This window comes from Leucoraja erinacea, chromosome 32, assembly GCF_028641065.1.
Source record: "Leucoraja erinacea ecotype New England chromosome 32, Leri_hhj_1, whole genome shotgun sequence".
NCBI classification, from domain to species: domain Eukaryota; kingdom Metazoa; phylum Chordata; class Chondrichthyes; order Rajiformes; family Rajidae; genus Leucoraja; species Leucoraja erinaceus.
Genome location: NC_073408.1, coordinates 24,122,052 through 24,138,570, shown reverse-complemented (window position 1 = coordinate 24,138,570; position 16,519 = coordinate 24,122,052). Strand labels below are relative to the sequence as shown.

At 47.2% G+C, this 16,519-nt stretch overlaps 1 protein-coding gene across 2 annotated transcripts in view; it reads left to right on the top strand.

Annotated features, from left to right (window-relative positions):
* dcps (decapping enzyme, scavenger) overlaps positions 1–16,273 on the top strand; it is a 128,292-nt gene extending 112,019 nt beyond the window's left edge. For both annotated transcript variants that reach the window (XM_055660906.1, XM_055660907.1), the window contains exons 4-6: positions 7,861–7,974; positions 13,580–13,690; positions 15,312–16,273. In XM_055660906.1, the coding sequence (XP_055516881.1) occupies positions 7,861–7,974; positions 13,580–13,690; positions 15,312–15,578 (492 nt within the window). In that variant the 3' untranslated portion in view covers positions 15,579–16,273. The remainder of the gene's footprint in view (positions 1–7,860; positions 7,975–13,579; positions 13,691–15,311) is intronic.
* The last annotated feature ends 246 nt before the right edge of the window (positions 16,274–16,519 follow it).

The window sequence follows — 16,519 nt, the reverse complement described above, 5'->3', positions numbered from 1 at the left end:
GTTCCTCCCTCGGGCTGGGCCACTCCAGCGGCAGTGCCGTTCCTCCCTCGGGCTGGGCCACTCCGACGGAAGTGCCGTTCCTCCCTCGGGCTGGGCCACTCCAGCGGGAGTGCCGTTCCTCCCTCGGGCTGGGCCACTCCGACGGGAGTGCCGTTCCTCCCTCGGGCTGGGCCACTCCAGCGGGAGTGCCGTTCCTCCCTCGGGCTGGGCCACTCCAGCAGGAGTGACTGAGCCAATTTTCAGTAAGTAGTGCCTTTCAACTTCAAGCTAAAGCACCCAACCCACCATTTGCAGTGCCTTTCAACTTCAAGCCAAAGCACCCAAGCCACCATATGCATTAAATAGTGCCTTTCAACTTCAAGCCAAAGCACCCAAGCCACCATTTGCAGTAAGTAGTGCCTTTCAACTTCAAGCTAAAGCACCCAACCCACCATTTGCAGTGCCTTTCAACTTCAAGCCAAAGCACCCAAGCCACCATATGCATTAAATAGTGCCTTTCAACTTCAAGCCAAAGCACCCAAGCCACCATTTGCAGTAAGTAGTGCCTTTCAACTTCAAGCCAAAGCACCCAAGCCACCATTTGCAGTAAGTAGTGCCTTTTAAATTCAGGCCAAAGCACCCAAGCCACCATTTGCAGTAAGTAGTGCCTTTTAACTTCAAGCCAATACATTACAATACAATTTATTTGTCATTTGAACCTCATTGAGGTTCAAATGGAATGTTGTTTCTGCAGATACACACAAGAAAGAACCAAGACACAACACAATTTACACAAACATCCATCACAGCGCATCTCTTCCTCGCTGTGATGGAAGGCAAAGACTTATCTGTCCCCTGCACTCCACATTCCCCTCCCGATGTCAGAGTCAAAGCCCCCGGCAGGTGATGGTAATTGTCCCGCGGCCATTTACGCCGCGCCGGGTGATGCAAGGCCGCGCTCCGGATCTTGTTGTTGGTGCGTCCGGCGTGCGCTAGCAAAGTCCCACAGCCATTCCAAGCCGCGCCGGGCGATGATGTAAGGCCCTGCTCCAGGTACTCTTCAACCCCGCAACTCGGGCGGGTGAAGTCGCCGTTGCGGAAGTCCCGAAAAGCGGTCTCCCAGCAGGGACCCGCGGGCTCCCGGTGTCACTGTCCACCAGACCTGCGGGAAGCCTCCGAATCTCCGGGGTCGGGTCGTAGCCGAGCGCCACCACAGCTCCACCCGCTCCGAAATCGGCCAGCTCCATGATGGTGAGTAGGTCCGCAGGCTCCGCGACTGGAGCCCCAGGTCGTTCCTGCTGGAGGCCGCTCCACAGTGCTTGGCCCCAACAACAACGGAGACCCGACAGAGAAAAGGTCAGGTTCTCCGTGCAGGGGATAGATTTTAAAAGTTTCCCCCACCCCCCACCCCCCACACACATACCCACACACATACACACAAAAAAAAAAAAACTACATTCAAACGAGACAAAAAATAATAAAAAGACGGACGGACTGCAGAGGCCGCTGCGACGTGAGTTGCGCCGCCCACCAATGCTAAAGCACCCAAGCCACCATTTACAGTAAGTTGTGCCTTTTAACTTCAAGCCAAAGTACCCAAGCCATCATTTGCAGTAAGTAGTGCCTTTTAACTTCAAGCCAAAGCACCCAAGCCACCATTTGCAATAAGTAGTGCCTTTTAACTTCAACCCAAAGCACCCAAACCACCATTTGCAGTAAGTAGTGCCTTTTAACTTCGCCATAGCACCCAAACAACCATTTGCAGGCAGTGCCTTTTTACTTCAAACAAACCATATTTTCATTTTCAAACCACATTAAGGGGACTCACAGTTAAGTAGACATGAGTTCAGTGTTATTCAGAGCTCAGAGAGACGTGACCCTTTGGATTCATCCATCTTGCAGAGACTGAGTGAGGCACACCACTTCCTGGTTTTATAGTCCCTTCCCCTTCCTCCAGCACAGGCAGCAGAGAGAATGGTGAATTAAAAAAAAACATTAATATCTCTCTGATTTGTCATTGATGGGGAAAAATCCTCCGGTCCAGGAAGGCGGAGGGGGGCTCTGAGCGAGGTGGCCAAAAATGTAGGCCGTAGGTGGCGGCGTTCTCTTGAAAATCACAGCACAGTGGGCCAAAAGCGGTCAAGATCACACTTTTAGTAATATACGTAGCACGACCTTTTAGCAAAACGTCAAAAAAGGCTGGTTTAGGCACTCGATCATGAAAAAGGCATTGTGAAATTTCAAAGAAGGCATAAAAAGACACATGGCATTTATAGCAAAATCCTGGCTCTACTCATCAGCATAGTAATTGTATCTGATCCTGTCACCTCCTCTGGCAACGGTTCCTGCAGCTCCAACCAAACTTTAACACTTGCAGTCTGAAGGAGGGTTCCAACCCAAAATGTCACCTATTCTTTTTCACCAGAGCTGCTGCCTGACCCGCTGAGTTTCTCTTGAATTTTGTGTCTGCGGTGTAAACTCGCATCTGCAGTTCCTTCCTACACATAAAAACCTTTTTTTCTCAGATCCGCTTTAAAACTCCCCCCTCTCACCTTAAAAAACCGAGCTCTGTCTGTGATGCTCCTATACCCTACCTGTGTCCCTCACAATCATATTTACCACTATCAACTTACATTCACTCCAAGGAAAACAACCCCAGTCTTTTCACTCGCTCCCCACAACAAAAGCCCTCCAATCCAGGCCACATCATGGACCCATCTGAAGATGGGTCTCAACCCGAAAAGTCACCCATTCCTCCTCTACGGAGATGCTGCCTGTCCCAATGAGTTACTCCAGCTTTTTGTGTCTATCCACACAGGTGAGTTTCTCATCTGCACTATTTCCATAGATTTATTATCCCTTATACCAGGCACATGCCATCAGGGTAGGCAACGTAGGCACTGCCTACCCTGACTAAAATTATAAAATGATAATTATTAAATATAAATAGTAAAGGCACAGGCGAATTATGGCTACCTAAGAGATCAATCTTAGGCATCAATCTCTTAGGTCGGTATAATTCTCCGTGCCTTTAATCCGGAGTACATGTGATATGCGAAAGTGTGTGCAGCTGACGTGCCGTCGACACTGCTTCAAGCCTTCAATGAAAGGGGGAGCTAAAGGCAGCTGAAATTCTGCATTTGCACCGTAGACTACGTACTGTGCATGCGCAGCGCAAGTTCCAGTGCGGGTTTTTCAAACATGGATTGTCATTATCTTAAGAGTATCTTAAGAAACAAAGAGAGAAGAATGGAGTTTGTGTGCAAATAATGTGGTAAGCAGATTTCTTTGAGCTATATGTTTTTAAATACCGTATTTCCCAGCATTGAAGACGCTATTTTTTCGCCCAAATATAAGGCATGAAAATTTACATGCGTCTTGGAGGCCGAAGGTTAGGTTGTTACAAAGATAGATTTCGCTATCCCTCAGTACAGCAACATCAAGAACGGTGTTGCTATACTGAGGGATAGCCAAGTCTATCCCTCATTGCTAGCAGCTGATAGGAAGCAGCTGTAAAGTGGGAAGTGGCTGTAAAAGGACAGCACCGCTGTGGTGGGGGGGAAAGAGTTCCTTTCGCAGTGTGTGGGGAGTCTACAGAGGTAAAGTTGCGGGGAGGGCAGGGGCGTTGAGAAGGAGGGGGTCGGGGATCATGTCAGCAACCAGCTGAAGAGCGGGTCAGCGGGCGATGGATAACAGGACAGCGGGCGGTGGAGCTTACTCCTGTGTCAGCGCGAGTAACCTCAATTGGTCCCTTGTTCGCGCTGACACAGGAGTAAGCTCCACCGCCCGCTGTCCTGTTGCCCATCGCCCACTGCCTGCTCCGCTCTATGATCTTTACTCTTGAGTTGGTCCCCTCGCTGTTCGGACAGAGAGCACTGCCAGAGGTGAATGGGCTGGCAGAAGACGCTGAGGTCCCGGCAGCTGCTCGTAGCCACCTGAGCTACTTCCCTCCCCGGCCACAATGCGGTCGCTCCGCGCCCGGAGTGCCGCAGCAGCAGTGAGTGAGTGGGTTACTGTCATGGTCCCTGACCCCCTCCTTCTCAACGATCCTGCCCTCCCCGCAACTTTACCCCTCGCCAGACTCCCCACATGCTGTGAAAGGAACTCTCCCCCCAATTGGTCCCTTGAACTAGTATTGTCATTCAATAAGATCACAACTGATTCAACTTGTCCCAGTGTGCTCCCGTTTTTCCCACCATCTCTCCACCTGCCGTCACCCTCCACCCATTCAGTAATTCAGAATGGAGGAGATTTGGAAGCCTTGGGCAAATTGAATTATTACTCCATTTATTTTATTTTTTTTGAGCGTGAGAAATTCTATGTCTCACTAGCCTTCTTTCAAAATTTAGCAACTCAAAATGGGGATGCGTCTTCATTGCCTGGAAATATGGTACTTTATTAAGAGAAATGGCTTTTGAAGACTTTATAACAGTCGACTGACTGCTTAAAGAGAGGAGAACAATCTGCGCATGCGCGTTTTAAGATTTTTTAAAAGCTGACTGATTGCCTACCCTGAGAAATTACTCAGGGCACATGCCTGCCTTATACTTACTGCTGGAGTGGGTCAAGCAGCAACTATGGGGCGTGACTGTGTGGTGGGAAAGAATTGTAATATCTTTGGGTCACGAATCTTTGACCAGAAAGGGCTATTATGGTCCTGGTTCAATGAATGGCGCCTCCAGCTGTAGTTTTTGTGGAGTCTACTGTGTCGATTGAAGAAGGTCAGAGGTCAGAATTAGAGTGATGAATGGTCTCAATGAGATCACATTAATGAAATGCGGTGAGGTCATGGAGTACAGGCTCACCACCCATTTTCCGGCACCCTTGGTTCTGGGCCTTGCCGTATTATCGACTTTGCCAGGCCAACGAAGGTCGCGGCCTCGGTGGGTCTGAAAAACCAGCTAACAAAGTCGGACTCGGTAGTCCGGTATGGGAATGGATTTGCCGGTTCCGGCCAGGCAGGATTTCCAGAGCCATGGCCGTAGGGGGCAGAATCGACCCGCCGATTGGACGCGAAAGTCACGATCAGGTCAAGATCGGCCGCTTCATCCCGTCATAGTCGCCACATCCCGTCATAGTCGCCTGCTGAAAAATCGTTGGTGCACCTGTATTTCAATCTCAAGGATGGTCATTTTAAATTTTGGCCTGGAAGCACAATCACCAGACTGATTCCTGGGATGGCAGGACTTTCATATGAAGAAAGACTGGATAGACTCGGCTTGTACACGCTGGAATTCAGAAGATTGAGGGGGGATCTTATAGAAACTTACAAAATTCTTAAGTCGTTGGACAGGCTAGATGCAGGAAGATTAGTCCCGATGTTGGGGAAGTCCAGAACAAGGGGTCACAGTTCCAGGATAAGAAGTCTTTTAGGACCGAGATGAGAAAATCATTTTTTACACAGAGAGTGGTGAATCTGTGGAATTCTCTGCCACAGAAGGTAGTTGAGGCCAGTTCATTGGCTATATTTAAGAGGGAGTTAGATGTAGCCCTTGTGGCGAAAGGGATCAGGGGGTATGGAGAGAAGGCAGGGATGGGATACTGAGTTGGATGATCAGCCATGATAATATTGAATGGCGGTGCAGGCTCGAAGGGCCGAATGGCCTACTCCTGCACCTATTTTCTATGTTTCTATGAGAGATGCATGAATGTGGGGGCTATATACAGGGTACTTGCCCTGAGCAAATCTAGAGTCCTCTCTAGTCTACGCTTCCGGCATTCAAAGCTTTCTCGGTATACATCACCTTTATTTTAAAGTAAACACTGATTTTTAAGGATAGTCCTATCCAGTATATCGCATGCCCTAATCTCTCCAGCGTAGCCTCACTCCAATTTTGTACAGCATTTTCTAACGCCTTTCTGTCTTGCATCAAAACTTTTTATCGGGTTGAAAGCAGTGTGCTTGGTCCATTTATTTATTGAAATTATTTTTGTTAAGTCTGTGTTGCAGCAGAAATAGCAAAAACTTGGAGCCAAGCTGCACAGTAGTTTAGTTGGGCATCAGTCCCAGACTGAAATAGAATGTTCTCTGGATGGCTACTTTGAATGATTGCAGTGGTAGTCCATCACACATCAAATGATTCCCCACCAGATAGCAATCCACATATTCCTTCCCCTGCTCAGTTCTTCTTCCCTATCATGTTAAAGTTTTAGATTTGAATTGAATGACAGTATCACAAGCAATTGCCATTCTCCAGGATCTCTCAAAGGCATACATACTTCACATGTGAGCTCACCAAATGAATATTGGCAAGACATTTAATCTTTTAAAGCAATATTTATTGTCGGCCAGTAGTTGACACAGACAAATCATCCAGATTTTTTTGCACCTAATTACGATGAAGGAAAGGTGATGTTATGTCTAGGTCGGAATAGTCTGTAACATAGAACTGATAGTTTTGCTTCACGTGCAAAAAACACTGCTGGAGGAACTCAGCGGGTCCGATTATATGTTTTTTTACCCTTGTTAAATTCTGTAAGGTGTCCTTGAGGCTTTTGAAAGGCGCCCACAAATAAAATGTATTATTATTATTATTTTTATACAGCATATGTGAAGGGAATGGACAGAGGACATTTGTAGCATATCGTACCAACTCCAGTACTCAGTACCTTACCAATGAAAACAAGGATGATCAATGATTCCTTCACACCTGTGCTGCCAGTTGCAGGGAACTGTGTGCCTGTACCCCTTGGTCTCTCTGCCCCAGTACACTCTTCAGGACCACACCATTTATTGGAGTAACTCAGCCAGTCACGCAGCATCGCTGGAGAAAAAGGATATGGGGCAATTCGGGTCAGGACCCTTCCTCAGGTCTGACGAAGGCCATGACTTGAAATGTCACCTATCCTTTCCCTCCAGAGATGCCTCCTGATCCGGTGTTACTCCAGTACTTTGTGTTTATCTTTGATGTAAACCAGCATCTGCAGTTCTTTGATTCTTTATTTTTCCCTACCATTCATTATCTGTCTTGGTTGACTTACCCAAATAGATCATCATCAACTCATCAAAGTTAAAATCCAAGGTAGACAAAAATGCTGGAGAAACTCAGCGGGTGAGGCAGCATCTATGGAGCTGGCAATAGGCAACATTGTGTCTACCTTTGATTTTCCAGCATCTGCAGTTACTTCTTAAACAAAGTTAAAATCCATTTCCCTATCCTTGGCCCACTTCTCTGGTTGATCCAGATCCTTTTGTTTGTTAGTTAGCCTTTCTCACTGTTCATTGTGCCACAAATATTGTTGGCATCTGCTAATTCACTAACCACATTCACTACATTGTCATCCACATCAGTAAAATATCGACAACAAACAACAGTGAACTCAGGGCAGATATGCGCACACACAAGTAAACCCATGACAAATATTTTGTTTAAAACAAAACAAAAGATGAGCATTTTTTTATTTGATGATGGGTTGATTACAATGATGACAATCCCAGGACAAGCATTTCAAAGACCTGCCATCTCAAATAGTCTTTCATTTGTTTAATTTGCAGGCAGTATTCAAAGACTAGATGAGAATAACAAAAGGCTTAATCAAGACCCCCATTCAGCAGTAGCCCTCAGTTCCCTCATTCTTATCCATTGAGGCAGAGATAAATAGATTCTTGATTGGTACGGGTGTCAGGGGTTATGGGGAGAAGGCAGGAGAATGGGGTTAGGAGGGAGTGATAGATCAGCCTTGATTGAATGGCGGTAGTAGATTTGATGGGCTGAATAGCTCCTATCACTTATGACCTTATAACCTATTCATAGCATTCGCCTGTTTTTTTACATAATTTGCGGCTTTAGATGCTTACAAATATGTATAATGACGTAATCTTGGTGACAGACATGCAGGTCTGTTCATCTTCATTAGATTGATTTGTGTATTTTCTTTCAGTGGGTGTATAACATTCTGGAAAAGAAGGCTGAAGCAGATCGAATAATTCATGAACATCCGGACCCAAAAAATGGCTTCATTCTTATTCCAGACTTCAAGTGGAATCAAAAGCAGGTATGATGATGAATGAGGTGCCATTCCTTCAGTTTTGAGATGTGGGTCAATATACAGCAAAGCTATATTTATTCTCTGTCCTTGATTGATCTTGAGCAGTTGGAGCAGGTAAATCACAAGTTGACTGGTTTAATAGTCTAACATTATAATCTGGTTTTATGGAAATTAATGGTTAGATCCAGTCTCTCAGATTCTTCAGTGAAATGTGTCAACTCCTACAAACATGAAGGCTCTACCAACCTTCCTTCAATGTCCAACCTCTCTGCCTCTGTCAGTAAAACATTTAGTTTAGGTTACACAAAAAAGCTGGAGAAACTCAGCGGGCGCAGCAGCATCTATGGAGCGAAGGAAATAGGCAACGTTTCGGGCCGAAACCCTTCTTCAGACATTTAGTTTAGTTTAGTTGAGAGATACAGTGCGGAAACAGACCTGCCAGCTCATTGAGTCTGCGCTGACCAGCGATCCCCGCACACGTAACATTATCCTACACATACTAGGACAATTTGCAATGTTATCAAGCCAGTTAACCTGCACACTTGTATGTCTTTGGAGTGTGGATGGAAACCGGAGATCCCGGAGACAGTTTAAGGATTCCTAAAGCCTCTTTTAAAAACAAACATCCTTCTGGAATGAGAAATCTCAAGCCATGATTACCCAAGTGAGAGGGAGCATTCAGTTATAATTGAGAACTAGTTTCCACTAGTGGGGTAGGACCAGAGGACACAGCCTCAGAACGAGTGGGAGGCGTGATGTGTAGTTCTCTGTGAAGATGATAATGGGTTTGCGGGTAGAGTCAGTATTTAATTGCCCATCCTTAGTTGCCCATGAGAAGGTGGTGGCGAGTTGCCTCCTTGAACCAGTGTTGGCCGGAAGTTGTGAGTTTACCCACTGTTGTTAGGAAGAGTTCCATGATTTTGACCCAAAAAGGGGCTAGGGACAATGATATATTTCCAAGTCTGGATAGCGTGTGGATTGGGCAACTTTCAGGTGGTGCAGATTTACGTTTTTTTTAGTTTAATTTATTGTCATGTGTGCCAAAGTACAGTGAAAAGCTTTTTTGTTGCATGCTATCCAATCAGCAAAAGACTATGTTTAAGAAGGAACTGCAGATGCTGGAAAATCGAAGGTACACAAAAAAGCTGGAGAAACTCAGCGGGTGCAGCAGCATCTATGGAGCGAAGGAAATAGGCAACGTTTCGGGCCGAAACCTTGCCTATTTCCTTCGCTCCATAGATGCTGCTGCACCCGCTGAGTTTCTCCAGCTTTTTTGTGTACCAGCGAAAGACTATACTGGATTCCAATCAAGTATCCATGTTGCCCGGTAGGCGGCATGACTCTCGTCAGCAGCGGCCTCTGCAGCCCGTCCGCGTTTTTATTATTTTTTGTCTATGTTTCTATGTAGTTTTTGTTATTTTTTGTTGGGGGGTGTGTGTGGGGGGGGGGGGGGGGGGGGGGGGGGGGTGGGGTGGGGTGGGAGGGAAGGGGTAACTTTTAAATCTCTCCCTGCACGGGAGACCCAACCTTTTCTGTCGGGTCTCCGTTGTCGTTGGGGCTGCAACGAGGAGCGGCCTCCAACAGGAGAAGACCGGGGACTCTGGTGCCGACGACTCACCTCACCGTCGCGGAGCTGGCCGAGTCTGGAGCGGGTGGAGCGGTGGTGGAGCGCTGCTGCTGCGGCCCAACCTCCGGTGATTCGGAGGCTGCAACTGTGGGTCTGGCGGACGGCGGCACCGGGAGCCCGCGGGTCCCTGGAGGGAGACCGCTTTTCAGGGCTCCTGCAACGGCGACTTCTCCCGCCCGAGTTGCGGGGTTGAAGAGCTCCTGGAGCGGGGCCTTACAGCACCGCCCCGCGCGGCTTGGAATGGCCGCGGGACTCTGCGAGCGCACGCCGGGGGCTCTAACACCAAGACCCGGTGTGCGACCTCGCACCACCCGGCGTGGCTTTAATGGCCGCGGGACAATCGCCATCGCCAGCCGGGGGCTTTGACTTTGACTCTGACATCGGGGGGGGGAGAGTGCAGTGGAGAGATAGGTTTTTTTGGCCTTCCATCACAGCGATGTGATGGATGTTTATGTAAATTATGTTGTGTCTTGGATCTATTTGTTTGTAATGTATGGCTGCAGAAACGGCATTTCGTTTGGACCTCAAGGGGTCCAAATGAAAATTAAATTGAATCTTGAATCTTGAATCTTGAATATCACAGCCTGTCCTCCCAGTCTATCATCCCTCATTTACACAATATCCCACCACATCACCTCTCCCCCAGACTCCCACATAATACGTCCCCACAGTATCTCACCATATCATGCCTCATGCCACTGTATCATCCACTCAATAGTCTTCCACTGTATCCCCCATTAACCTGCACAATTCCATAAACGGTGTACAAATACAAGGTAATGGGAATAGGGGATAAAAGGATGCAGCCTAATCATTGCTGCCCGGTCTTTCTATCTGGTTGAGTTTGTAGGTTTGGAAAGCATTGTTGTAGGAATCTTTGTGAGTTGCTGCAGTGCATCCCGTAGATGGTGCTGATTGCTGCCACTGAGTCAGTAGTGGAGTGAGTGAATGGTTGTGAAGGGGTTGCTCGGTCCTGTATGGTGTTGAGCCTTTTGAGTGTTAAAATTGCTCTCATCCAGACAAGTGGAGAGTATTCCATCACACGTTCCTGGTTTAAGCCTTAATTAATCTGGAAACACATTGTCCAGCCTTTGAATTCTGAATTATTGTGCCATCATTACAGATCATCCTAATAATAATCAGCTGCCTAAATTGAAATATAAATTCTCCATAATCATTTGTGCATTTCACTAGTTTAATTTGGGTTAGTTTAGTTTAGCAATACAGTATGGAAACAGGCCCATCAGCCCACCGAGTCCTTGCCGACCAAAAATCACCAGTTCGCTAGTTCTGTCCTGTACACTCCAAAATGTTGATAGAAGCCAATTGACCAACAAACCAGCACATATTTGGAGTGTGGGAGAAAACTGGAACACCCAGAGGAAACCCACGTGGTCACAGGGAGAACATACAAACTCCCTGTGGTACCTGTGGTATTGAGTTAAGGCAGGGATGAGCTTAGATTTAGTCACAGCACGTTCAAGGGATTTGCAGGGCTCGAAATTAACGGTTGCCCGGGTGCCATTGACCACTCAAAGCGCCGCCGGGCAACCTAAACACCGAGTCATTTTACCCGGCTTGGTTTGTACTGAAGATAGACACAAAAAACTGGAGTAACTCCGCGGGTCAGGCAGCATCTCTGGAGAAAAGGAACGAGACATTTTGTGTCGGTGGTGACGGCTGTATTGCGTGGGAAAGATACTAGATGCGGGGTGACGAAGGGTTGAAGCGAATGACGGCCCCCAAACAGCAACAGCGGCTGCATCTCCTCCTCCTCCCGCCCCCCGCCAGCCCTGATAAGGGCCGCTGCTTGAAAATCCGCTAACGGTGCACTTTCAAAACAAACCCTCCCACACGCCGAGGCCGGGAGGAGGGAGGGAGCGGGAGGCCTCGGCATGCGGGAGGGTTTGATTTGAAAGCAGCGGCCGCTATCAGGGAAGAGGAAGAGATGGAGCCGCTGTCGCGGCTGCTGTGCGGGACCCATCATTCGCTCCAACACTTCTGAAGCAGCTGCACCATAGATCCTATAGCTATAGGATCTTGGAGCTGCACCGCTCGGCCCCACACCTTGCTGTTGGCTGGCGGAGGAGGGAGGCGGTGGCGAGGAGTTCCCAACGGCCAAGGCAGCGGGGCGATGTTGTCCGAGGGGCGCTGACCTTCCTTCCTCCCCACCTCGCCCCCCCCCCCCCCCCCCTTCTCTCTCTCTCTTGTACGCCCCCTCCACCCCTCCCCACTTATCCTGGGACCCCCTCCTCTACATCTAGCACTGATCCCCATTCCCGCCTCTATTCAGTCCTCACTGACATCCCCTGAGCTCCCCTCCCCATCTCCCCATCCTGCGCTGATCACCCTATCCACCTCACATTGATTCTCCTGCCACCCGCCCATCCATCCCCATCCATCCTGTACTAATCCACGCATTCATCTTGTACTGACCCACCCTCCATTTACCCTGCACCGTCCCCTCATTCATCCTGTAGTGATCCCCCATTCATCCTGCACAGACCCTCCGATCCACATTGTACTGACTCCCTCCATTCATCCTGTGCTGATCTACCCGCCCCCATACAACCTGTGCTGATCCTCCCATTCAGTCTGAAGAAGCATTGCCTATTTCCTTCGCTCCATAGATGCTGCCTCACCCACTAAGTTTCTCCAGCACTTTTGTCTACCCCATCCATCCCGTACTGAACCCCCCCATTCAACATCACTGACATCCCCCGTGCTCTCCCCTCACAATTTTACCTACTCCAACCAACACGTACTAATTCACCTGCCTCAATCCATCCATTCTGCACCGACTGCCTTCTAACCCCCCCCCCCCGCCCCGCCATCTATCCACCCCGCACTGACTCGTACATACCCCCCTCCCTGACCCTATTGTCCTGGAAAATTCTTCAGAGCGAACATTGACTATGTTTGATAACGGAATGCGATCAAATGTGTTTTAATTCCCAATGTTATTATTTGTTTTAATCCATAAAGATGGATTAATTATATTGTGAACACATGAAACATTAAAACCGCAGTGTTCGATTGTCACTGCTACCGTTGACACGTTATTACAGAATTAATTTTAACAGCAAATCAATGCTCTTAATATGGAATATCAGTACTGTAGTTATTTAATGAGCAACATTCACAACTATACGTATGCATATATGTTACCATGGTCCAGGATTTATTGACACAGGTTGATCATACGCTGAATAATTTAACCACATTTTTGTTTGGAAGTGGAAAGAACTAATAGAAATTGCATTAATTGCAATGTGTAAAAAAAGTTGAGATACTGTCTTATAATTTTCTGCATATCATTGTGGGATATATCATGTCTTGATTGGTGAATGTTTAGTTTGTGACTTTATTTGAAGCAGAAATAATATGTGAATGCTTCATTGAGTATAATTCCGACTGGTAACTACGCACTTCGTCCGAGCACATTATCGCACACGTCATGCAAGCCATCTTAAATGACCACCTAAACTGTCATTTGGCAACCTAAAAAGCTGCCAAGGTTGCCCAGCTGGCAACAGGGAAAAAAAGTTAAGCGAAAGCCCTGATTTGGTAACTAAAACAGATGAAGTCTGAAGAAGGGTTTCGGCCCGAAACGTTGCCTATTTCCTTTGCTCCATAGATGCAGCTGAACCCGCTGAGTTTCTCCAGCTGTTTTGTGTACCTTCGATTTTCCAGCATCTGCAGTTCCTTCTTGAACACAGATGAAAACTGAGTCATGAATAAAATGAGCTGACGACTTGGGAGAACAGCAAAGGGATATGGGTTTGATGCTGGAGGAAGAGAGACCATGAGAAGGGGAGAAGGGATAGAAGTGGTTGGGCAGAGATATCCATGAGCTCCATGTCAGAGGATAATCAAGAATTCTTTACACTTGTTCTTGAGACATGAGTTTAAGGGAATAGTTTTATACTAGAGCACAGTAAATGTTCTGAGAAGGAAGTTGTCTGACTCTGTTGCTTGCTGCAGGTTGATGACTTGTATGCGATTGCTATTGCCCACCGCCGAGAGGTGAAGTCACTGCGGGATCTGACAGCAGAGCATCTGCCGATGCTACAGACCATACTACAGGAAGGACAGGTATGAATCTGTTTTCTCAAGCTACAGTGCCCTTTCCTTCGCATTAGGAAGTGTTGGTTATGTGGAAATTGCAGCTGCTGCCTTTAGCGTGCATCAGCCAATTTGTTTTCATATGCAGCTGGCTACATGACATCCATGGAGAGAATGAAACCATTGAGATTTACTGTGCATAAAGTCTCTTGGCACACTGGCTGGCTTTTGGCTAAAGTGACTCTGTATCAATCCCACGGTTTTCCCTCTAACTCAGTTCCTGACATTTATACGCTTTTTCCTTTGGCTTCAGTGCCGTTGAATCTTGGGAGAACAGTTCAATTCTGCCCTTACTGATGCCCAATGTGGCCCAAGCTTGTAAACAAGTTTGAGCCGTGGGCCTTGTAATATCACACGTGTTGGAGGTTGACTGAGACGACTGCGGTGCTCATATGCACCAAACTGTGATGTTCACTGTTATTGTAGCAGTGTTGGAAGAAAGTGATGACCCAGTGAATGACCCCAATTAAAAATTACAAAAAATGCAAATGCTGTAAATCTGGAATAGAAACAGAAAGTGTTGTGAAAATTCAGTAGATCAGAGAGCATTAATAAATAGCAAGAGAAACAGTTATGTGAACATTCAAAATGAGGAAAGTGAGAAAACAAGTGAGCTTGAAAATGAGAGAGGATGAGTGAAGAACAGTTACAACAAAGGATATTGGTTTGCTAGGGTGAGGTTAGGGTTATTGTGGTGATATGTTGGGATCGAACCCGGGTCTCAGGCGCTGCAAGAGCTGTAAGGCAGCAACTCTACTGCTGCGAGGTGCTCAACGACTTTTTTTTTCCCTTAACAAGGAGCTTTGATTACAAATTCAGTTTAGAAATACTGTATTAATCAAAACTGCTATTCATGCAGTTTGCAAACATTAACCATCAAATTGCAACATTACCTTCCCTTCTGCATCCACGATTCACTCGAGACGCTGTGGTGACCAGCGTTCACAGACGACTTCCAAAGTCCCTGTGCCGACCAGTCGCTGTGGCAGTACGCGTGCGCAGGGCGGCCGATGATGTGCTGGCCGCGGTTGTGCGCATGTGCAGGGTGGAGGATGTGCTGGCCGTGCAGTGCGCATGTGCAAGGCGGCCGGCCGTGCCGGCGGATGATGAGCGGACGGAGAACGGAGACCTGGACACGGATACGGATGGCGGGCGGAGACGGAGAGTGACAGAGAGAGAGAAAGATAGAGAGGGGGGCCCGCTCAGAGTTGAACGGCAGGTGTCCTGCCTTAGCCGGAGGCCCCCTAGATTTCGAGGCCCTAGGCTTCAACCTATGAAGCGTAGTGGTAAATCCGGCTCTGCGAGGCCCCGCTGGATCTCGAAGCCCAAAGCGTAAGCTTGTGAAGCTTATACGTAAATCCGGCCCTGGGTTTTCTCCGGGTGCTCGGGTTTTCTCCCACATTCCAAAGGTGTGTCGGTTTGCAGGTTTATTGGCCTCTATAAATTGTCCCTAATATGTAGGATATATAAGTAGTGAACATGGAACTAGTGTATGGGGTGATCGATGGTTGACGTGGACTCGGTGGGCTGAACAGCCTGTTTCCACCCTTTATCTATACTAAACTAAACTAAGTCTATATTTCCCCCACAGATGGCTATCTTTAAGCGATATAATGTTCCAAAGAGCAGCCTGAGGATTTACCTCCATTATCAGCCCTCCTACTACCACCTGCATGTTCATTTCACTGCTGTTGGCTACGATGCTCCAGGCACCATGGTGGAACGTGCACATCTACTCTCCAGTGTGATAGAGAACCTGCAGTTGGATCCGGAGTACTACCAGAAACAAACCCTGACCTTTGCCTTGAAGGCTGATGACCCCCTGCTGCAGAAGTTCAAGGAGGAAGGGAGATTATAGATGAGTTTTTTTTTCATATGTAATTGATCCATGCAGTTTACGCTTTGAATGGATGTGACTAGTTGGTGCATGCGCGTTGACTCAGGTTTTACAGTTTTATAAATAAAGGATATAAATCACATTTGAGCAAGCAAAATCTTGCCCTGACCTGCATTTGCTCAGAACAGAGACAAAATATTGCTGTGAGAACAGATCAGAATAAATGCTAAAGCTATGCCATTCAAATGTTACTTGCAAACATTGGATGTAACAAATAGTAAAAATCCCCAAATGTCGTTTGACAAAAAGGCGACCATGTCCCACACCCTTGGTTAAGTCTGTCCCACACAGTTAGACTCGGTCTGCGTGTGAACCTAGTTTTTCCTGCAAAATGTGGCAGGGGTCATGTCTGAGAGTGGACAGAGTTTTGCAGTCACTATCAAACAAATGCAAAGCCTTGTCAAGAGTCTGATCAGAGCAGGCAGCAACATTTAGAAGAGTTTGTTCTCAGCAGGCAAAGGGTCAGGCTGGGTGACAAATTGTTCAATGGACCATCTGTCTCATAATTCACCCAGCTCTGTGCCCACGTGTTTGTTTGTTCCCACTTTCTTAATTCAGCTGTAAATTTTCAAAATGAAGGGTTTACGGTGCTAGTTGCAGCAAGACCCATTGATTGTTTAAAAAAATAAAAGTTCATTGACAATTTTGTCCACAAATGCAGCAGTGATGTCTCTGTTTATCTATTTTTCCCCACTTTCTTCATGGAGGTCCCACTTATACCCTTCAAACATTTTGATGTGTAGGCCTAATTACTAGGTGTCAGAATGCCAAAAGGGATATTGTGGTGTTCATTGTGCCCTCACAGAAAGCACTTACTGGTATCGGACTGGCATGTGGAAATGAGAGCCTAGTGTTTTCCTTCCTGCATCTTTTGTCAGTCTGCAAAACCTCGGATTCTGAGG